The 23,498-nt window shown below is 41.5% G+C and overlaps 3 protein-coding genes across 3 annotated transcripts in view; all 3 read left to right on the top strand.

The window, feature by feature from the left end:
• Window positions 1-2,030: 2,030 nt before the first annotated feature.
• On the top strand, window positions 2,031-4,129 carry LOC119358556 (tyrosine N-monooxygenase-like). The gene is made up of 2 exons (XM_037625043.1): window positions 2,031-3,158; window positions 3,290-4,129. Exons 1-2 carry the CDS (start codon window positions 2,178-2,180, stop codon window positions 3,908-3,910), a joined length of 1,602 nt encoding a protein of 533 aa, XP_037480940.1. The 5' UTR covers window positions 2,031-2,177; the 3' UTR covers window positions 3,911-4,129.
• Window positions 4,130-9,895: 5,766 nt separating this feature from the next.
• LOC119352605 (ABC transporter B family member 4-like) lies at window positions 9,896-16,168 on the top strand. Its single transcript, XM_037619167.1, has 12 exons — window positions 9,896-10,144; window positions 10,505-10,559; window positions 10,921-11,096; window positions 11,213-11,434; window positions 11,542-11,780; window positions 11,863-12,388; window positions 12,466-12,739; window positions 12,843-13,475; window positions 13,542-13,798; window positions 14,654-14,920; window positions 15,059-15,322; window positions 15,419-16,168. The coding sequence occupies exons 1-12, from the start codon at window positions 9,896-9,898 to the stop codon at window positions 16,061-16,063; spliced, it is 3,807 nt and encodes a 1,268-aa protein (XP_037475064.1). The 3' UTR covers window positions 16,064-16,168.
• Window positions 16,169-20,090: 3,922 nt separating this feature from the next.
• LOC119352673 (ABC transporter B family member 4-like) overlaps window positions 20,091-23,498 on the top strand; it is a 10,265-nt gene continuing 6,857 nt past the window's right edge. The window contains exon 1 of the mRNA XM_037619253.1: window positions 20,091-20,327. Within this exon, the coding sequence (XP_037475150.1) occupies window positions 20,091-20,327 (237 nt within the window). The remainder of the gene's footprint in view (window positions 20,328-23,498) is intronic.

Genomic DNA, 23,498 nt, shown 5'->3' with positions numbered 1-23,498 from the left:
GAACCGAGCCACGAAGGACTTTGACACCGTCGGACCACCAAAAACCTGAGGCAGAGCCTGCACTATTGTAGCTAGCCGCACTGTTTCCGCGGCCAAATCCCCCATTCTCTTGTTCCGTCCCGTCGCTCTCCACCAAATTCCCGCCCTTTTCTCCATTCTCTTCCTCCCTCCCACCGCCGAACCATGGACCCGGAGGAGACCATGTCGTAGATGGAGGATCCGAGCTTCACACTTGCCCGACAGATTAACTTGATGACACGGCAAAATCGCCACGTCAAAGCGAAGACCCACAAAGGAGGAAACGTTCAAGAAGTAGAAGGCCAGCGGTGGGCATGCTAGTGGTGGGCGAGGCAGTGGGCGTGCAGGTCCTGGACGTGGTGGAGTTCAGGGCCCGGGGCGCAGGGCCTCACTGATCATGCAAACGCCGCCATGGTCCGAGCATTACAAGGCTCCATACTACTACGCCGCCAAGCAGCTGGGGAGGCAGTCCCCGGCATCTAGTGTCATGTCGTTCATCGTCGAAGTCAACGCGGCACTACTGCTTTTCTCCGAGGGGATCCGGCGTGAACTATGGACACTAATTTGAATTTCAAGCGGACATATAGTAGATAGCTCTTTGGATGGCCGGTTCCCATATCCGTGTGCACGAACTGATTCCCCCTTGTTCTAGGACAGATGCGGTGTCCGGTTTGTGGGCCAGTGTTGGAGATGCCCTTACAATTATTGGAGATGTCCTATTGCAATATTTTCTTGTCCATCGTGCAATATGCATGTGTAACTAATCAATCAATGGTCATTGGCATTAAAAAAACAAATCAATCAATGGTCATAGTATGCCGCTCGCTCGTGGTTTGAGCCTTGGTAACTCGTCAACATCGTGAAAATATCATGTGGTACCAGCCCTTACATGCTCCCATGATACAAACTTTGTATTTTCAAATTTTAACTTTCAAAAAATTCTGAAAAAAATCATGGATGTTCAAGACACTTATGTCAACAGTCCCTAAAAAATTCAGATCCAAATTCGAAATATACACCGAGAACCAAAAAGGACAAATCCATGATGAATAGTGTCAAAAGAAGACAAAAACAAAAATGACACTATTCACATCTGAATTTGTCATTTTTGTTTCTCCGTGTGTAATTCGTATTTGGATCTGAATTTTTAGGGGTTGTCGACATAAGTGTATTTGGATCAATTTTTTTCATAATTTTCGGAACGTTTAAATTTGAATTTTTTTAAGTTGGTAGCATAGGAGCATCGGAGGGTTGGTATCACCTAATACTTTCCCATCTCCGGTACGCTCCTGGAAGAATTGAGACACCAAACACTGGTGCATCATGTGCTAGCTTGTGCTAATGCGTGTGTGGAAGAGAGAATGGCTCCAGAAAGTGAATGTACGGGTCGACGGACACCCACAGAAACCCGGCCCCAGTGCATCATTACAAATCAAGGCTGAGGCTGACCTCCACCGTGGAATCTCATTCATTCAGTACTGTTATATTACATAAGTGGCGGAGCGTGCAGCAATTTATTGAGTGCCAATGGAAACACTTAGAAACGTTAAAGAGGCCGAAAGATTTCGTAGAGGCGAAGGCACCGGGATGGTCACCAAGACCCTCCGCCACTGGTTACTAGGACAAATTGACAGTGAAAGAAGAGACAGTCTCTGATCTCCAAGGAATGCAGGCCACGCATGGCACGAGCGAAATTCAGGGATGAATAAACAAACAAATAATCGCTTAAGCAACGGTTCTGCAGTAAATCCAGAAATTATACCTGAGAAAGGGTCTGGATAAAGGGCACCATATGAACTACCTCAGCAGATGCCTTCTCTGATATTGGCAAATGGAAAAAAATTCATGAAGCTGATCAAACTGAAGAATATCTCTAACTAATAAAATAATTATATGAACCTGATCATGTCCACGATGCATGGAACCGTGGACGAACTGCAGCCAAGCTAGCTAGCTCCCCGGATGTCCTATAAATACGCTACAGTTAACCAAGTTGGATGCACCAAGCAGGAGTGTCTTCGGACACAAGTCTTAAAACACCCCTTTGTCACCCCCAACCTATCTACCTATTCCAGAGCTTTCCATCTATTCTAGTCCATATAGCAACCTTCTTTTTTTGCGGGGATAGTCCATATAGCACCCTGACCAGCTCATGCAATATGACTCTTGTTGGTACGCTGGTTATAATTATCATGGCTACCTTGCTGTTGTATTTTCTCAGAAAAAGCAAAAGAGTGGTATTGTCCCAGAAGGAATGGACACGACGAGGTCTGCTGCCCCCGGGGCCTGCCACACTGCCCATCATTGGGAACATGCACCAGATGGTTTGGAACAAGCCGGCAGTGTTCCGGTGGATCCATCGCCTTCTCAAGGAGATGAACACACACATCATGTGCCTCCGTCTCGGAGCTACTCATGTCATTGTTGTGACATGCCCAGAGATAGCATGTGAGGTACTACGGAAGAAGGATGAAGTTTTCGCCTCCCGTCCCACCACCTTCGCCTCGGGTACATTCAGCTTCGGGTACAAGGGCTCCGTCTTGTCACCGCATGGAGAGCAGTGGAAAAAGATGAGGCGCGTCCTCACCTCGGAGATCCTCACCTCGTCCATGGAGCAGAAGCTCAACCACCTACGGAAGGAGGAGTACGACCACCTTGTAAGGTACATTAACAACACCGCTTGTCATCGCATGATGCCACATGCAAAAAACATTGTCAACGTGCGCCATGTGGCACAACATTTCTGTTGTAACCTGATAAGAAGGCTTGTGTTCGGTAAAAGATACTTTAGCAACCTACCGGCTTCGTCAACTAATGGGCCTGGATATGAGGACGAGGCACATGCGGCCGCTCTTTTTAAGGCCCTCAACCATGTGTACAGCTTCTGCGTGTCTGACTACATCCCAGCCCTGGTAGGCCTCGACTTGGATGGCCATGAGGAGGTTTCCATGGATGTCATGAGAACACTCAACCGGTTGCATGATCCCATCATATGGGAGCGGATCCATGAAAGGTCATCCACTCTTGAGAAAGGTGGTGAAGATAAAGAGGTTAGAGACTTTTTGGATGTCCTAGTTCATCTTAAAGATGCAGAGGGACAACCGTTGCTATCCCTACAAGAAATAAGAGCACAAACGGCGGTTAGTACGATCTACCTCAACAGAAAGTTCATTAATTATTCTTCAATCATATATTATATATGTATTGACCTTTTTTGTTGTTGTATTGTATTGATTGATTGCTTTATTTATTCCAACATCGACCGGTGTAGGAAATGGTGCTTGCAGCAGTCGACAACCCATCAAATGCGGTTGAGTGGGCGCTCGCCGAGATGATGAACAGACCAGAGATCATGCAAAAAGCAACCGATGAACTCGACGCTGTCGTTGGTAAAGATAGACTAGTCCAGGAGTCTGATATTCCTCGGCTAAATTATCTCAAATCGTGTATCCGGGAGGCCTTCCGCATACACCCATACCATGCTCTTAATTTACCCCATGTTGCAATGGTGGACACCACTATCACTGGCTACACCATCCCAAAGGATAGCCACATCCTTTTAAGCCGGCTTGGACTTGGCCGAAACCCCAAGATTTGGAGCGAACCAATAGAGTTTCGTCCTGAGAGGCATCTGAATACCGTGAATGTTCTTCTCACTGAGCCAGGCCTACGTTTCATTTCTTTTAGCAGTGGGAGAAGGGGTTGTCCTGGGATTTCACTTGGTACCTCTATCACAATGATGTTGTTTGCAAGGATGCTGCAGGGCTTCACTTGGACAAAACCTGCAGGCGTTAAAACTATCAGTCTACAGGAAAGCAATGCAAGCCTTGCCCTACTGGAACCCCTTGTTTTGCAAGCTCAACCACGGCTGGCTGCGTATCTCTATAAATGATACAATAAAATAGATTTAATCATTTTTTCACAATTATATATTGGTAATATTATCCGGAACTATGTGTGCAAGATGTCGTGAGGGCGGCATTCAGTTCTTGGCAACATACTAGATACTGCATTCTGCGCTAATAAAGGAACAATCCGCGATTGTTGCTATAATTAATGTAACTAGGAGGATGATTGATGCTAAAATAAAAAAGGCACTGCCATGGCAGCATTTTTAGTTGCCGTTGTAACTTTTTTCAGTTTAGCAATAATATTAGTACCCTAATGTCATAATAGCACATTTCAAATACACACTTTAGTACAACAACTCTCTAATGTTTAATACTTACACACTACAATATAATAAGTGTATAATTGAAAGTGCTTTGTGTGCATATATACAACATATATATTTAGTGCAACAACAACTCTTTTTTTTCAGTTTAGCCATCAACCGGCCAGGATTACATCATCAACCCACTTACAGGAACAGAAAAACAAAACAGTTAAGAGATACATAGTGCTCTGCAACAGCTAGCTAGCTTCATACAACCTACAAGCAAAGATGAAGAAACTAAAGCCCAAGAGCAGCTTGAAGAGGATGAAGCCCTCCACCGATCATAGTCCACCGCTCAGTGACACCAAGAAGGCCTTGAGGAGACACAACTAGCAGATTGGAAGTAACACATTGTCAGCTCCATAGGCTGCGGTCAAAACGGATACGACCTCCTCCATCTCCGAAAGGGCTCCCTGCCCCCTCGCCTGGCACGAGGCGCCGATCCGTCGGAAGATACAGACGCTCTCCCAAGAGCTAAGATGGGAAACCGCCACCATTGACATCGGGAAGACCAAACCAGAGCACCGCCAACATGCAGCTCCGAGCTCAACAAAGGGGAACCTGGGCACTGAGAGGGAATTTCACACGAGGAGAGGCAAATGCACGGCGAGAGTGTTGATGACAAAGCTGCAATGGAGGAATCCCAAACACCGCAGACTCCGACCACGCAGCCGCTAAACACCTACCAACGGAGCGAGCTCACCAACGCCCCAAAACTCACCAAAGGCGAGACCTTCAAGAAGGTGACGACGCCACGGGCGTCGCTGCCGCCCAATCCAGAAGGATTTTGGCTTTCGCCCAGTAACGAGCAGGGGAATAAGACAAAAGGGGGAGGGGAGTACCATAACGGCGCCTACAAGTAGGGGACGGCGCCCGCGGGCGTCGCCGCCAACGTGGCCGGCTGAATCGGCCTGGATTTCTCCGGGAACTTCACCGCCTCCAGCCCCATCTTCAAACCCGGCGCCGGCAGCCTGGGACGACCGAAGACCGGATCTGAAAGGGGACCCAAGCGTTGGACGCGAAGGCGTCAGATCTGGACGGGCGCCCCCACGACCGGGCGTCCAGCAGCCTCAACCCGCCGCCGCCTTGCCGCCCGCGCTGCCAAGGCAGCCAACCTGCACGGGCGGCCGCCGTTGGCTAAGGACGGCATCGCGCCACAACCCGAGGTCGCCGCCTCGGCTCCGGAGCCCCCCGCGCACGACGGAGCAGGCAAATCCCCGCCGCCACCTTCCCCGGCGGCGACGAGGTAGAGGAGAAGGGGGAGGAAGGCCGGCGGCGGGCTAGGGTTGGCGCCGCCCGAGTCGCCCATGCGGGAGCGATGCGGGGGCCAAGGGGGCCTGCGGTCCTCGGTTGTTGTTTTACTAGCTTACATCCCTAATTCTGTGGCAATCTGAATCCAACTTCGACCATTGAAATACATTTTCCATTCCTCGATGGTGACCCTAAGGGTCAACAGCATGCCATTTTTTAACAGCGTCATCTCAAACTGAATTGTGTCCTCCACATCGATGGGCAGGTTGGCCACATGCATGAACTCAGCCCATCCCCAACAAGGGATACGATGAGCTTAATTAAAAGAAAACAAAAATTAGATAATTCTGGGCGCAACTTTATATACACTACAAAATGATAAGGCATAGCACTAATTGAATGAAAACATACTATCCACTCCACAAAGTCATCCTGAAGATCTACACAGATTTCATTGCAAGTGAGGTGAACCTTGTGGCATGCATCTAGCCTGGTGTGGCCACCCCAGTGGCATGTTTGCTTCGTTTCCTACGTTCATGTTATGGAATAGTTTAATAAGTTAAAGTATGAAATAAGCAGTAAAACTTATGGATCAACAAAAGGGGGGGCATGATCTGTGCTAAAAAATGAAAACATTGAGTGTGAGAAATGTTGCAAACTGGAATTAACCAAAGTTTTGTCATAATTTTGACACTCTTTTGAAGCTCTGTATGGTTTAAGCACTCCAAATAAATATTCATGTGCATACTCCATATGGATAAGAGATGAATATAATAAAAGTCTACCAATTCTTTACAAATATTAAACATCAACCAGTATTAAAGAGTATGGATGGACGAAAAAATAGGGCATGACTTGTGCTAAAAAAATGTAAACATTGAGTGTCAGAATTTTTGCCAAATGGAAATTATTCAACATTTCGCTATAATTTCGACACTCTTTTGAATCCCTGCATGGTTTGAGCACTCCAGATAAATTTGCATGTGAGAACTCCGTATGGATAAGAGAGACGACTGGAATAAAAACGCTAAAAAATATTTACATGTATGAAACATCAACCGATATTAAAGAGTATGGATGGACGAAAAAGGGGCATGACTTGTGCTAAAGATAAAAGCATTGAGTGTCAGAATGTTGTGAAATGGAAATTAATCAACGTTTCACCATATTTTCGACGCTCTTTTGAAGCCATCAATTAATATTAAAGAGTATGGATGGACGAAAAAATTGGTGAATTGAATCTAAAATCTATAAACATGTGAATCAAATCTAAAGTTCATCTATAATCTATAAACATGTGAATCAATTCTGAAAGTTTATCTATAATCTATAAACATGTGAATCAAATCTAAAATTCATCTATAATCTATAAACATGTGAATCTAATATAAATATCCATATACAATCTATACATATGTGAATCTAATACAAATGTCCATCTGCAATCTATACACATTTAGTTACTTTTACACCGTTGGAGCGCGAGGAGGTGAAGGGATTGGGAGTGGCCTCGGTGGAGGAGCAGTTCGGCGACAGCGGAGGGATGGGCATCGTCATCAATCCCAAGTACCTTTGGGCATGCTATCCTGGCAAGAAGCTTCTTCGACTATGGCATGGGGTAAACATGTTGTAGAGCATAGGCTTTGGGACACCCCCTTATCTAGCCACTCATTTTTGCATTGCGATTCGTGCGATTACATTTGTCTTTTTTGTTTCTCCCATATAGAACAACATATGAACTTCAAACTTAGCAGCTCAACAAAACATTCTTGCTAGAATGTGGGAAAAAACTTTCGGAATTTTTTGTGCAATATAAATACTAAAAAGTACATTTTTAATACAAAAAAACTAATTTCGTATATTTATGTTTGACAAAAAAATCTGAAACTTTTTTTCCACATTCTAGTTAGAATGTTTTGGTGTCTTGCAAAGTTTGAAGTTCATATATTGTTTTATTTTAAAGAAACAAAAAAGAGAAAATCTGATATACAAAGTTAGTTGTCTAGCACGGATCTCAAAGCAATGTTGGAGGGTAAGGACAAGGGGTGTCCGGAAACCCGAGCTTTAAAAATCCACGTGCGCTTCGGTGGCCTCCTGTCCTGTGCATGTTTCTCTCCACCCTCAGAAATCCCTGTCTGCTGGTCAGGCCCGTACGGGACACCTGTGGAGCATGTTCAACTGCACAGGGCCCCTGATTTGTTACTACTAGGTATGCTAGCTACACCCTCAAATCTAGTCAAATATCGAGAACTCTGTTGGATTTGACTTGATTTGTTTTGTTATCCAACTCCCACACATGATTGAAGGTTGATATGAGATACCGAGATATGTCAGGGCATCTCATCTCCAACAATGTAAGATAGGTGTTGGTTAATTTGCCACCTAGAACATAGTGATGATGTGGCATGTAATAAATGTGGAGAGAGAGCATCGTTGTATGTGGATTAACCAACAACCTTTGCACAAGCTCCAAGGTGAAATAGAGAGTAATCACATTTATTTTCTTACCATCTACTGGATAATTTAGATACAACCTATTGGAGCAGTTGTATGATAGCTTGTTGGTTGACGACATGCACATTTTACCAACATAACTAACATACAACCTATTGGAGATGGCCTAACAATGCATTTGACTGGATTTTCACAGCTTGTAATGACCAATTAATGCATTTGACTGGTTGAGAACCTGCACTGTAACTACTCCTAGGACTTCATCTCACGCACGCCTCTCCTCCTTCATATTCTCCTTTTCTTTCTCTGTGTTCTCTTTAACTTCAAATGAGCCGTGCAAATCCATTCCTACCGTCACAACTCTCTTGGATTAATTCCTTCGTAGCTTCTCTGTTGGAATGTATAGGTATGCTACCTACACCCTCAATCAACCTTCTGTTTATTCGATGGTTTCTTCTCGGTATGTCATATCCTCCATGCTTCTTTACATTCCATTGCTGCTTGTTACTATGCTGTGACCTGGATGTACCAATTGGAGTCGGAGTCCAAGTCGAAATGCTTGCCCGATGAGACCCTGAACCAGACTACCAGCCACATTGCCACCGACCGCACATGGTCTTCTTCGCAAATAAATCAAAGTTCTTTTCGTCCCTTTTTGTTTCTATGTTCTATTTTTAATACTTTACATCATATAAGCTTATAGCGAACTAATAAGTCAATCTTGAAAAGGTGCTATTGATAAGTTTTTTAGCAAAAGAATCATATCATTTTGAAGAACATTGTGTACGAAAAAAAAAACATTAATATTTTGTATCAAAAGAATGCTAGAAGGATGGCAAGTTTTTTTTTTTGTTTTTTTTAGAGAAGAAAGATGGCATGTTCTGTGATAAGTAATGTACTAATGTCTACTTTTGAGAATAGCTTTCTTGTAAGATGCACTTCAACTACACAGCAACAAGATACATATATATTGTACTAATTTAGTCTTGAGAAACGCTTTTTGATATGAATCACTTTGTGCCAAAATCTTCTTTTCCTAATTGCCAATGACTTTATCAAGGACCTAAATTTTTTTATTTGGCACAGGGCCCCCGTTTTTTTAGATACGGCCCTGCTGCTGGTAGCATCGGCGCTTTGTGACCAGGAGTGAGAGGGCAGGCGGCCCTCACGGACGATAGCTTGGTGTGGGCGGGGTTACAGTGTCCGGTGGTTTCCTATGGAGGCGCGGTTTCATGCCTATTCGGTAGTCTCAGCTGCCTATTGTTAGGTGTGACGACTACTCCTGTATTCATGTTCAACGTTAGTGAGTGGCGTTCTCGTCACTCTCTTGGATGTTGTTTTTCTCTTAGTTGCTTAGTAGAAGGATTTTCTCACCATCTTATATCGGCTCACCTGTTTTTATTTTATTTATAAAGCAGGGCGAAAAATCTGTTTGAAGAAGAGATAAAAAGATGAGAGAGAGAGAGAGAGAGAGAGCAGGCCCCAGGTGGAAGAGAAGAGCCGTGTTGTTCACCCTGATCCAAAACAGCACGCGAAAAGCCAAGACGGCGAAGACCCCAGGTTATCATCCACTGCACCCAGATTTACCAGGGTAGCATGCATACTGATTATCAAAACGCGGCCGCTCAAAGTGTCCGGATTATCGAAACCTGGCTTGCAGAAATGCTGGTCTGCGGGCAAGCCCTGCCGTACTGAACCTCGTATCACTGGTTTCGTTTTCTCTGGAAATAGAACCGGGGGGCTGATCCAAAAAAAGTCTTCGGGTTCTGCAGTAACCGCCGGCAAGAGCCACCAGAGTACGGCAGCGGTATAGCATTCCGGCCACCCACTCCGAGAGGCGAGAGTTGACCGGCCTGTCCCATAAATACCCGCCCTGCAGATGAGTACTAGAAGAACCGTGAGAATCGATCAGACTTACACACAGCTGAAGCTTGAAGCTACGAGCTAGGTATAACAATGGACGCAACACCGGCTGCCAACGGGAGGGATGCTGGCGAGGAGGATGAGGAGGGGAGCGTCGGGAAGGTGTCCTTCACGGGGCTGTTCCGGCACGCCGACGGCAAGGACCTGCTGCTGATGCTGGTCGGCACGGTGGCCGCGCTGGCCAACGGCGTCTCGCAGCCGCTCATGACGGTCATCTTCGGCGACGTCGTGGACGCCTTCGGCGGCGCCACCGACGCCAACGTGCTCCACCGCGTCAACAAAGTAAGTATATAACTATATATACATCCCCAGTCCTCAGTTTAATGAAGTCTACCGTCGCTTCATCAGTTTTGTCCATGAATTTCCATGTAGTACTAGTAGTATTCTTTTGTCTTGCAGCTAGGTTATCACGGCGAGTATTCTTAGTTTAAGATACTTGTTGTATGTTGACTTTACCTGTCTACCGAGTTCACCACCAATCGCAAGAACTTCTAGCAAGCAGAAGGATCTTTTATTTACCACGCATCATCACATCTCTGCATAAACTAATAGTTTGATTTCTTTACTTGCGCATGTTGCATGGTTGTAAGACGGTAAACGAAGGGCGACGGTTTTCACCTTGTTGTCATTTCGCTTATGCAGGCTGTTTTGAACTTTGTCTACTTGGGAATCGGAGCAGCGGTCATCTCCTTTCTCCGTGAGCATCAGCATACCTTGTCAACCTGTTCATGTATGTTTGCACCTTGGTCGATGCAGAGCATGTGGATTATCCTCCTGCTGAGATACCACAGATCTTGACCTTGTTTGAGAAGCGCACATACTAGTGTTTTAAATTTGCAAGTAGTTAACGATGTGGCTGAAAATTCCAAGCTATTTCCTAGAGTTCTTGTCCAAAGAGAATAGAAAAACTGTTCAATATAAAAATGTTTACATTTCAAGTGGAAGAAGATGGATGACTTTTTTCGGTTCATGTAACTCTTCTATCAGGCAAACTCAATCATAGCAAGCAATATATCGTTGATCATGTCAATGTAAAATAACTATTGTTGTCTGTGCAGAGGTGTCATGTTGGACAATTACTGGCGAAAGGCAGGCGGCACGAATTCGATCTCTCTACCTCAAATCTGTTTTGAGACAGGATATCTCATTCTTTGACATGCAAATGACAACCGGGAAAATAGTTTCAACAATGGCCGGCGATACTGTGCTAGTTCAAGATGCTATTGGTGAAAAGGTAAGGACTTTCTCGAAGTCAAATGTTGAGCGCATAAGAAAAATTGTCTTCACTATTCATTGTATTCTAGTAACTCGTATTAAACTGACAAAGATGCGCACCATGAAAATTTTCAGGTTGGCAAGTTCCAACAACTTGTGGCTACTTTCATTGGTGGTTTCACTATAGGTTTTATGAAAGGATGGCTTCTATGTGTTGTCATGTTGGCATGCATACCTCCAGTTGTACTTGCTGCAGGAATAGCGACAAAAATGATGACCAAAATAACAAGCAGAAGTCAAGCATCATACGGTAATGCAGGGAATATTGTCGAACAAACAATTGGTGCCATAAAAACAGTAAGTTCAATTCACAAAGCAACTTAAAGTTTTATCCAATGGATAGTATGCATAAATAATTGTTTGCGTGCTCACTAAGTTACCTTGTGGCTATATCCACAAAATAGGTTGTTTCTTTCAATGGGGAGAAGCAGGCCATAGAAGCGTACAGTAAACTAATACACACATCATATGAGAATGTTGTTGAGGAAGGACTTACCAATGGTTTTGGAATGGGTTCTGTTTTCTTTGCACTCTTCTCTAGCTATGGCCTAGCCATATGGTATGGTGGGAAGTTGGTACTTACAAAAGGATACACAGGAGGACAAGTCCTCACTGTCCTATTAGCTATCATGACTGGGGCAGCGTGAGTTCTTTCTCTTACCTTGAACTAGAATTCATATGTCCTATAACACATTAGTGGAAGAGATATTGACTGTTTGATGCAGATCTTTAGGTAATGCAGCCCCGTGTATGACTGCCTTTGCAGAAGGACAATCAGCAGCACACAGAATGTTCAGAATAATCAAGAGGAAACCAGATATTGATCATGATGACAATACTGGTAAACAACTAGAAGAAATGAGGGGTGATATTGAGTTGAAGGATGTGTACTTTAGCTACCCATCAAGGCCAGAGAAACTAATATTTGATGGATTCTCACTACATGTGCCTACTGGCACTACAATGGCTATAGTTGGGGAGAGTGGGAGTGGCAAGTCAACAGTGGTTAGTCTTGTAGAGAGATTCTATGATCCACAGGCTGGTGAGGTTTTGATTGACGGGATCAATATCAAGAGTTTGCACCTTGATTCAATAAGAGAGAAAATTGGTCTTGTTAGCCAAGAGCCCTTGCTCTTTATGACATCAATTAAAGATAACATAACATATGGCAAAGAAGATGCAACAATGGATGAGATTAAGAGAGCTGCTGAGATTGCTAATGCGGCAAATTTTGTTGATAAGTTGCCCAATGTGCGTGAAAATAGTTGTTTAATTCTGAGTTCTTCTATTTCAGTTGAGTGCTAATATTTATTTTTATCTCGTGCTAGGGGTATGACACAATGGTTGGCCAACGTGGTGCTCAACTTTCAGGGGGACAAAAGCAAAGGATTGCGATCGCTAGAGCAATCATTAAAAACCCCAAAATACTCTTGTTAGATGAGGCTACTAGTGCATTAGATGTGGAAGCAGAGAGAATAGTTCAGGTGGCACTGGATAGGATCATGGTTGATATAAGTACGCTTGTGGTTGCACATCGTTTAAGTACCGTTAGGAATGCTAATTGCATATCAGTTATTCAAGAAGGAAAGATAGTTGAGCAAGGTCGGGATTACATTCGCATCATTCACTTTTTATCAATCACATGTTTGGAATATTTCAATTAAATTGATCATTTTCTTACATATATAAATGTACTTTTATTTAGGTACCCACGATGAATTAGTACTAAACTTAGATGGTGCATACTCTCAACTTATTCTACTACAAGAAAGCCATGAAGAGCAAAGAATAGATCGTCGATTGTCTACTCAAAGGTCTAAAAGTGCAAGCCTGTCAATGAAGCGATCGACTAGTGGTTCTCTAGGAAGCAGTAGCAGGCACTCTTTCACACTCCCCTTCGGACTACCTAGCGCAGTTGAATCATCTGGAGGAAATGATACACACAAGGAGAATCAGAAAGAGTACAATTGTGATGGTGTGTTCCCAAAAAAATCTCCCATGGTACGACTAGCTCTTCTTAATAAGCCAGAGGTACCAATTCTTCTACTAGGATCCTTAGCGGCAGCAATTCATGGAGTGCTTTTCCCAATGTTTGGTTTAATGCTTTCAAGTGCCATTAAAGCTTTCTATGAGCCACCGGATAAACTAAAAAAGGATACTAGTTTTTGGGGTCTCATATGTGTTGTCATAGGTATCATATCGATAATCGTAATACCAGCAGAGTTCTTCTTGTTTGGAATAGCTGGAGGAAAGCTTATAGAGCGCATCCGGGCTTTATCATTTCAAAGCATTGTGCACCAAGCAGTTGCTTGGTTTGATGATCCGAGAAATTCCAGGTGTGTTGCAACTTTTCTCTTGGTTAATTTCTTCTTCCTCTAGGTTTTCTGAACTTTAATTTCACGTAATATAATTGCTAAAACTATATCCTACAGCGGCGCACTTGGTGCAAGACTATCAATTGATGCTCTGAATGTTCGGCGTTTAGTGGGAGATAACTTGTCCTTAATTGTTCAGATTATCTCCACACTTGTCACGGGAGTTTTCATTGCTATGATAGCTGATTGGAAGCTTGCTTTGATCCTAATATGTGTGATTCCACTTGTGGGTCTACAAGGTTATGCCCATGTGAAGTTCATAGGTGGATTTAGTCAAGATGCTAAGGTAATCATTTACAGAAAACTATTGGGATGTTCCTCAAGTAATATTACGTTTTGAGAATGATTTCCTAAAACTAAATGTTACGCACCTTGTAATTCTATATATGTCGTTTCTTTGTGCATAGGCAATGTCTTCATGCAACTTCACAACTTATTTGCACTATAATATATAATGTGCATGAAAAGCCAAGAAAACGATATATTCTAGAAGTACCTTGTGAGAAATTTTATGCATATTATTTAGTCAAAGTAATTTCAAGTACGTTAGTTGCCAATGTTCAAAAAATGTGGAGTCTTGCTATTTATAAGACACACCTTTCTGGCTAAATAAAATAGAGCATGCCAACTTTCGGTCCTTGATTTTCTACGAATTATTTTAAGCCAGGGACGTTGGCTTGGCTTGCTCCATATATCTCATATGATGTGTGCACATCCATGTTTCATCTTGGCTAGTGTCATGGCGGTGTTCCACTTGACTTAGAACATTGCAATGCGCCCTTGGATCCATAACCACACATTTTCATATTCTAACCTACTTCATGATCCATATTCACTAGAAAGTTCTATGGAGGTGGTGAACTTAGTTTGTTATGTGGGGAGATTTGTTGTTCAATTAGTTAGCCATTAAATGTCCTCTTTAAGATTTTTAGCAAGGCAAAAAGGTAAGTGGAAGAGTCAACAAAAATAACTCCATGTATACAACAGTAAGATAAAGATAAAATACCAATAACTAAAAAAATATTCACTGGTGTTGATAAAGTGTAGTCTTTATTGTTTTACTCTGTCATGCTTAGTAAGAACCAACACTTACTCTAGAAAGTTGTTATTTCACATTCTCAAAGGATTGCTCATTCTCCAGATGATGCATGAAGATGCGAGTCAAGTGGCCACAGATGCAGTTATTAGTATAATGACCGTCGCTTCGTTTTGTTCACAGAAAAGAATTACAAGAATATATGATCATAAGTGTGAAGACTCAATGAATCAAGGATTCAAAACTGGAGTAGTTGGGGGTATTGGATTTGGTTTCTCGTACTTGATGTTGTACCTTACGTATGGTCTTTGTTTCTATGTCGGAGGGCAATTCGTGCGCCATGGAAAATCAAATTTTGGTGACATTTTTGAGGTACGCAAATGCATTTTTAGTAGTACAGTTTCTTGCTGAGGATTCTCTTCTCATTATTTTATTTTCATAATTGCTCCATCTTTAACCACAGACATAACTTTCACAATGTCATTTCACATAGTAAGTCATACTTTGTAGGTTTTCTTTGCACTAGTTTTGGCAACTATGGGAGTATCTCAAACAAGTGCTATGGTCTCCGATTCAAATAAAGCAAAGGATTCAGCTATGTCTATATTTGCTTTGCTGGACCTGAAGTCAATAATTGACTCGAGCAACAATGAGGGTTTTACATTAGATGAGGTCAAGGGTGACATTGATTTCCAACATGTCAGCTTCAACTACCCAACTCGCCCAGATATTTTCATCTTCAACGACTTTACACTTCACATTTCGACCGGCAAGGTTAATTTACCCACTTCACGTATTCGCATCGCATTGTTATATCTTCAACATTCATGCATGTAATGAGCCACTTACTTCTTCTATGGTCTTGTATAGAGTGTTGCACTTGTTGGAGAGAGTGGTAGTGGCAAGTCAACAGTAATTGCACTATTGGAGAGATTCTATGATCCAGTTTCAGGCACCATTTTATTGGATGGAGGGGGAATCAACAAATTAAACATCAAATGGTTGAGGGACCAAATTGGACTGGTGAGCCAAGAGCCTGTGCTCTTCAATGACACAATCCGTGCCAACATAGCCTATGGCAAGAATGGGGAAGTCACGGAGGAGGAGCTCATTTCAGCAGCGAAGGCATCCAATGCGCATGAGTTCATATCAAGCCTTCCTCATGGATATGACACCTCTGTTGGAGAGAGAGGGATACAACTATCTGGTGGCCAAAAGCAGCGGGTGGCTATTGCAAGGGCCATACTAAAAGACCCTAAGATACTACTACTCGATGAGGCAACTAGCGCCTTGGATGTTGAATCTGAACGGATTGTGCATATTGCCTTAAATCATGTTATGGTTGGCAGAACAACAATTATTGTGGCGCACCGCCTATCGACGATCAAAGGCGTTGATACCATTGCAGTTCTCCATGATGGTGTGATATTAGAGAAAGGAAGTCATGTGTCCTTGATGAACATCAAAGATGGAGTGTATGCTTCATTGGTTGAGCTCCAGTCGACGTCATCATAATAACCTAGGATCGTTAATTACGATGGGTTCCAATTTGTATGGCACATTTACTATTTGAAAGGACCTTACGGGGAGCTCAAGATGTAAACTAGCGTTTGATGTTCCTACCAATATAATTATATGTGATGTAGTAAGATTGTATGCATTTACGACGAAATATTTGCTTCTGATTTTCAATCATTTCTAACTCTCAAACATGCATTTCCCATGTCGATGTGAAAAGCGAGGTATTTTTATGTTATATGTATATACATTTGAAAATCGCCTTTTAAGAATGTTGTACATGTCATGTATTGTATGAATATCTTGCAAGTCTTGTTTCTCTTCATATATATATGTTCTAGAAGGCACTTCTTTGGTATCTTGTCAATATATGTACTTTGGCTAAGCCCTTAGGACCTTCCTCCTTTTCCTCTCTCTCCCTCATCTAAACAAGTGACACATAAGCAGTTTTTTTTCACATTTTTGGTTTGGTATGAAATTTCTCCAGTTTATAAGCATGAGGACGGAATCTCGACCAAAAAAGGATGAGGGACATATGTCGAGTTCTTGTAAACTTGAGTGTTAAAAATATACTTTTGTATATAAAGTATAACCTCATTACTTGACAGGAGTGCATATTTGTTGTGGTATATATAGGATGGGACAATTATACTATTGTTGTTAAATTTATTTATTCTGTTGGGAAATTGTACTATGCCTACCATACATTATACACTGAAACTCTTTGTAGTTAATGCATGCTTTTATAAAAGCTTTTTCCATGAATCACAAGCGAAAGTGCCCACATGCATTAGCATGTGCTCACTACAACACATGTGTCATGATCGATCGGTTCAAAGATGATGAACTTAGTAACATGATCCATATTTTTTTCAAGTTTTACTACAAATTGGATGTGATTTTCCCAGGGAGATGCTTTCTACTAGAATTGAATCTATCACCCATATTTTCATTGCTTGAGACGTGTGCCTGTATAAACCCATTTTTCAATACCTCCTCTCTCCTTTGGTCCATCTACCTTACTCCTGTTTGACAACTGAGACAACTAGCTTGGGGGGCACATTAGGGGCAGGCCCAATTTATTTTCTAGTAGGCAATTCATATGATTGGTGCACTTGCAGTATAAATACATAGAATATGATTTATTTTTTCCTTTAAGCATGAATATATTCTATTGAAACTATAAGTTTTTATTAGTGGGGGGGTTGGCCCCTCTCAACCTTAATTTTGTCTTCTCGTAGGCTGCTGAGTAAGTGAGTAGTGGGTATCTCTGCAGTCGGTGTCATCATATCTACCCATGCCTTTTTAGTTTGATTCTAAAGATTGTTTTTTATTAGTTTGGATATTACTATTCATGGTGTTAAAATCTTCAAATATCAATCTTGGGAATGTTTTGGAAAGTAATATTAATGAATCTAATTGATCATGTTTTACTTATTTCATGTCAATGTGACACATGGTTAATGTGAAAGAGGTTTCTTGAAAGGTTCATTCTATTTATTTTTATGGTATGACATATAATTGAAGGTGTTTCATCATGGTTTATAGAGTTTCTCACATGTAAAGCATTTTGTATTTCCTCTTTGAGATCCATTCATTACGAGCTGAAAATGTGATAGAGGCACAAATGAAACCGTAATGGAAACTTGGACTTTGTTTTTGCAAACCGAAGTAAAAAAACATATGTAAGTTCAGTTAATATTTCTAGAAACCGAGATTAATACACAATATAGTTGAAAAATATTTTCAAAGCGGATGTAATATGTGGAAAATAATAAGTTGTAAATAAAATGTAATTGCATATAATATTTTGAGACTAGCTGAATTTCAAATAAAATAGAGATTAAATGGCAAAGTACAAGTATGCAAAACCTAAACCAGAATAGATTTGCTTCCCCAAACGCCTCCACATGGGTAGGTTCCATCTGGAAAAAAATATGAATGTAGAAATGGGTGCAAAGAATCAATTGTGGCAAGGCATTGTTGGCTAAGAGGACTACTTTTGGAAAATCATTTCTCGGAGCTCATTCGCGAGCGCGACGGTGGTAGGTTGGAACGAGAGAGAGCAAACCTCAAAATCTCAATGGAACTTTGGTAGTGTCAGTGGGTTTCCAAATATTTGCAACCTTGAAAGTCCGGACCGAACTCAAAGTAATTTCAAAACTAATTTGAATTAGAGTAAAATTCATCAAGTTTGACTGGGATTTTGATGTTTCAAAAACCAAAGAATTTCCAAAATTTTGGACATTTCATGAGGTCAAATGTTTCCTTTTCCAAAACTTTAACGGAAAGGCTAAACATCTAATGTCGGTTTTTTAGACATGGCAAATCGAAAGTTTTTCATGGCCATTTGAGGATGGCAAATTTAGTTTCCAGGCACGACAATTTTCCTGGCAAAAAATGAATTAAGTCGGATTTTTCATACTCGCCAACTAAATTTGCCATCGCCGCCGAATGCAACTTGCCATGAAAAACAGTCGATTTGTCATGCCTAAAAATCTGATGTTCGCTGGTTATGTGGGTCCAGCTTTAAAGCATGGGCGTAGCATCGTAGGTGGTATCCTTTAGTTGCGAGAGCAACACCCTGAGCCCCTTGGTCTTGAGCCTGTCCCTCCCAACGGAATCGACGAGGGCAAGAGCTTTGGGCAAGCTCATCAGGGGGATCCTTAGGTGGTTGTTGGGTCGGGTGAATTGATTCGTTGACGCTGGCCCCAACCAACATGCTGATGGATTGTACGCACTCAATAATACAGAAAGAATAGGTCAAGTAAACAGCTAAACAATACAATAGGATGCTCGCTCTTTCTATACCAGTTGGACAGGTGACAGGTGTACAATAATACATGAAGATTAGGTTAAGTATAAGCAACTAAACGGTACTGTAGAGATGCTCTCTTCCTATACCGTTTGGATTATCTGCTGTGGCGCCAGGTTCTGTACTCATGTGAAGCAAGTTGGAGCATCTTTTCATACTAATCCGGAGTAATCAAGTTGATGCCACGAAAAGTCTGTCCAAGATTAGGTACAGGCTGCCGATGCAACTCATCTAGACTGCTGCTAGCATCATGATTGCCCAATGCTGAGATAAGATGCATTGAAATTTTAGATTATGAATTTATGATTATGAAACAGCGTATATATATAGATCGGTCAACCGGTCCTGCTGAACCAACAGCGCACACGGTGACTCGGCACCGTTTGTCTACTGTAATATAAGCTCATCGCATGACATAACTGGTGCTCACCCAAAGGGCCAGATTTGGTTTTGAATTCCTCGAAAAGTTCATTTTTTGTCAATATCACTGAACTTGGTCGATCGTCTCACACCTAAATGTCTACCTTTAAATTATTATATTTTGCTAATGACATATTGGGAAAGGCATTTTGTAGCTCAGGTTCATTTGCTCCGGCAAGAAGCCAAGACCAATGAAATTGAAAAAATAGTAAAAGTAGATCAAAGAATCTAAAATTGTTTTGGAAAATGAACGTGAGTTTGTGTTCTAACCGCATGCAATTGTTTGCCCCGACCACCACACATATCCTTTCTTCACGAAAATTTGCACAAAAACATGAAAGTATTCGTTGTCAAGTAAATTATAATGTTAGATGTTTTAATTTTTTACTGAGCATATGTCAAAAAGTTCTGTATTGTCAACGATGTTCAAGTCTATGTCTACAAATGTGCAGTTGTGTTACAGTACCTCTTCAAGCATATGGTTGTAAACTTCTAGACTTAAAACAATGTATACATCATCTATAAAATATTCAACGATGTGCTTGGCTGTTATAAATCAAGAATCGACGCCAAGGACGGCCCAGAAGTACGCTTTCTAATCCAGTTACGTCATTCCCTACTCTTTGCTGTTAGTGGAGCACAAATAATACCCTACTCTGGCAACAGGCCGGGTGTGCAACGCTACAATATTCCTCCACCTCCAGTCATTGGCCTGCCCCATAAATACCCTGCAAATGAGTAGAAGAAATGTAGGCTTTGGGATTGGGTACATACACAATTAAAGCAACAATGGACGCAGCAGCAGTCGCTGCCGAGGGAGAGGAGAGCGCGGGGCGGCACGAGAAGGTGTCCTTCATGGGGCTGTTCCGGCATGCCGACGGCAAGGACCAGCTGCTGATGCTGGTCGGCACGGTGGCCGCGCTGGCCAACGGCATGACCACGCCCCTCATGACCGTCTTCTTCGGCGACGTCCTCGACGCTTTTGGCCACGCCACCGACGCCAACGTCCTCCAGCGTGTCAACAAGGTAAACCTCGATCGTCTCACGCGCTCAGCTGCTTCCATGGCTGCAGGTTTATTGGCATGTATATATATACAACGTATATATTATACCTACTTTGTTGCAACTTGGTCGTCCATGTTATATATCCTAGAAAGCGTGCAATCACTTCTACTCCCTCTGTCCTATAATATAAAAACGTTTTTGACACTACACTGGTGTTATGGGACGGACGGAGTAATTTATAACACCATTCATGTTTATTAGCCAGAAATCAGAGGGATGATCATCCTTATCAATTTTAGCCACATTTCTCTAACTTGGACTCGTAGTAGAAGGTGACCTCCTGCCTTTGTTGAGCCGTTTTAATCCATAGCTGTATACTCCGTACGTAAAAAAAAGAGTAAAATTTTCTATAAACTTGGTCAAACCATAAAAAGTCTGATTAATGGCAGACCTAAAACTTCAAATTTTTTGGAACCAAGGAAGTATGAGATAAAAACTAGTTACGCTATCAGTGGGCCTTTTTATTATCTGGCCATCTAAATAGCTAAATATTAAGAATTGTCAACAGTGAGGCCTCTTGTTCACGTTATTGGAAGTTTGCTTCTGGCAATTTTTTTCCTTTTTTTTTCTCTATTCGCTTTTTAATTTTTCTTTTGTTTCACACTTATTACATGCCTAAACATTTTTATAAATGTGAGAACATTTTTTCAGATTAAAAATCAATTTTTAGTTCGACAACATTTTTAAAAATTGGAAAACATTTTTTATAGTAAACATTTTAGAAAATCGTATATATTTTTTGTAATCATAGTTTTTTAGGAATAATATGAATATTGTATAAATTTTGTGCACATTTCTGAAAACAATTGTGAATATTATCTAAAAATTCATGAAATTTATAGACAATTTGCAATCATTTAAAAAATTATCAAATACTTTATCATATAAGAAAAAATGATAAAATGGAAAAATCAGCCAAGCAAAAATAAACCTGATGGAAGGCCGGCTCACATGACTACAGTAATGCTACTTTGGCAGGCCCAACGTCGTTCACTCATGTGCGGAGCTTGATATTATGTTTTAGCGGGCGTCAGATAGGATTACCCCTCTATTGCTATGGTGGCAAATCCAATCCTATTTGTCCCTCTTTGTGGTAAGAACGGACGTTTGTGCAAAAGTTTTCCAGCTAGTGAACCCGCGTGGTAATGTGGGATGTGAAATTATTTTCTTGCTGGTTTATTTTTTATTTTATTGAAATTTCCTTGTTATTAATTTTTTAATTTAATTTTTTGAATGTTTCTATTTAATTTTTTGTATCCTTTTCCTTTTTTCTATGTTCATTTTTTTAGGTCTATTGCTCCTCTTTTTTTATGTTTTCTCTTTTCGAAAAGTGCATGAACATTTCTAAAATTATACCAACACAAATATAGGCACACATAAAGAACTCTTCTCAAAGATCTGAACAATTATTTTTCAAATATAATGATATTTCTTTTCATATGCATGGATTATTTAGTTTTTAAATACGAGATGCGCATTTCTTTTGAATATATGAACATCCATATTCAGCTACATGAACATCTTTATTTTCTATACATAAATATTTCACATTATTAAACTGATTAAATAATAAATCTATTATGGTGAACCAATGTTCGTTTCATTATGTTTCCCTTCAGGCAGAGCCACCCCATTTCCCGTTTAAAGCAGCAAATAGGAGATTTCGGTTTGGCAATGCCCATATATGTGAAAGTATTCCTGCAAGTTACAACAAAAGTCCCCTTATAAAGAAACAATTTGCACACAATAAAAATTAATATGAGAAACAAAAGGAATTTAATTAATCCTATATGCATCGCATTACAATGGCAACTAAACAATAACCACAAGGGTTTAGAAGCGGAGAAAGAGATAGAGAAGAGGGTGACGATGGGGGAGGGATGGCGTCTGCTTAGAGCTGTGAGAGGGGGAGTCTAGGCGAAGAGAGTGCGTGTAGAAGATGGAATGAGACCAACGGGGGGTTGGGGTGACTTGGCGGTAGTGGAAGAAACACAAGGGGATTTCTTCAATGGCATAATGTGGACCCGTGTGTGGAAATATTGGGGAAGGCTTAATCCTCACTTGAGAAGCCACCTAATAGCCAATATCCGTGAGTGAATCAGAGCGCCCCTTTGATGGTGGGATTAAGCCTGAACCGCTTCTTGATCTTGTTGCGTGAGGGAACTTTGAGGGGGCTGGTGCTATCGCGCGAGGAGTGGTCCACAAGGAAGGTGGCATGGGGAAAACAAATTAGGAGGACGTGGTGCCAATGATTTTGAGAGCGGGAGGTGGACAGAGGAGGGGCGATGTGTTGGTGGGCGGAGGTGGCAGAGAGGATAAGACCCCGTTTTCTTCACATCAATCATTGAGGCGTTAGAGAAGAATAGGTAGCATGGAGTAAATAAATATTGCCATATATTTCTCAAAGCAACCTTTATTTCTCTTGATGAACAACCTTTATTTATTTCCTTTGTTTCTAGTTCCTCCACATTATACCTAGATTCATTCCTAGTTCTTCCAATTATTGCATTCCTGTGTGTGTGTGTGTGTGTGTGTGTGTGTGTGTGTGTGTGTGTGAGAGAGAGAGAGAGAGAGAGAGAGAGAGAGGGGATGGGGAGAGGCGCGGCATCGAGCGATTTCGTTTCAATCCGCACCTTTATATGAAAGCCTAACATACCTAATGGGTTGAATCTTTTGTGAGTGGACTAAAAGTTTCAGCTATGTGTGACATGGTTGCCACTCAAAATTGTGTATGATGTAGGTGTATTTGTGGTGGTTTCAAAATAAATAGCCATGTCCACCTCATTAGTGACACCTTTTTGGAACCATCTGTGACTAGGCGTCTTACACGTCCTATTGTATACTAGTGCATCATGTGGTACTAACGTTATTATATTATCATAAGAATTGTCAAGATTTACTAAATTTAAATGGAATACATTCACATGATAAATAATGGTCAAATTTGCATATTGGGGAACACATCAATACTAAAAACATAGGGTATTTAGGAATACAGAGACCACATCAATATCCAAAACACCATCCTTATCTTATTTTTTAAATATGTTTATGCCATAAATAATGGAAATATTTGCACATTGGATACCATCTCAATAACCAAAACATCATGCATTCACATATAAGCGCGCA

The sequence above is a fragment of the Triticum dicoccoides genome, chromosome 2A, assembly GCF_002162155.2.
Source record: "Triticum dicoccoides isolate Atlit2015 ecotype Zavitan chromosome 2A, WEW_v2.0, whole genome shotgun sequence".
Lineage (NCBI taxonomy): Eukaryota > Viridiplantae > Streptophyta > Magnoliopsida > Poales > Poaceae > Triticum > Triticum dicoccoides.
The sequence above is the reverse complement of the archived record's forward strand: the minus strand, read 5'-3'. Positions and strand labels throughout refer to the sequence as shown.

Coding starts and splice junctions, on each gene's coding strand:
- LOC119358556 (XM_037625043.1), top strand. CDS start 2,178: ATGACTCTTGTTGGTACGCTGGTTATAATTATCATGGCTACCTTGCTG. Junction 3,159..3,289: donor AAATAAGAGCACAAACGGCG/GTTAGTACGATC, acceptor CGACCGGTGTAG/GAAATGGTGCTTGCAGCAGT.
- LOC119352605 (XM_037619167.1), top strand. CDS start 9,896: ATGGACGCAACACCGGCTGCCAACGGGAGGGATGCTGGCGAGGAGGAT. Junction 11,435..11,541: donor CAATTGGTGCCATAAAAACA/GTAAGTTCAATT, acceptor TCCACAAAATAG/GTTGTTTCTTTCAATGGGGA. Junction 14,921..15,058: donor ATTTTGGTGACATTTTTGAG/GTACGCAAATGC, acceptor CATACTTTGTAG/GTTTTCTTTGCACTAGTTTT.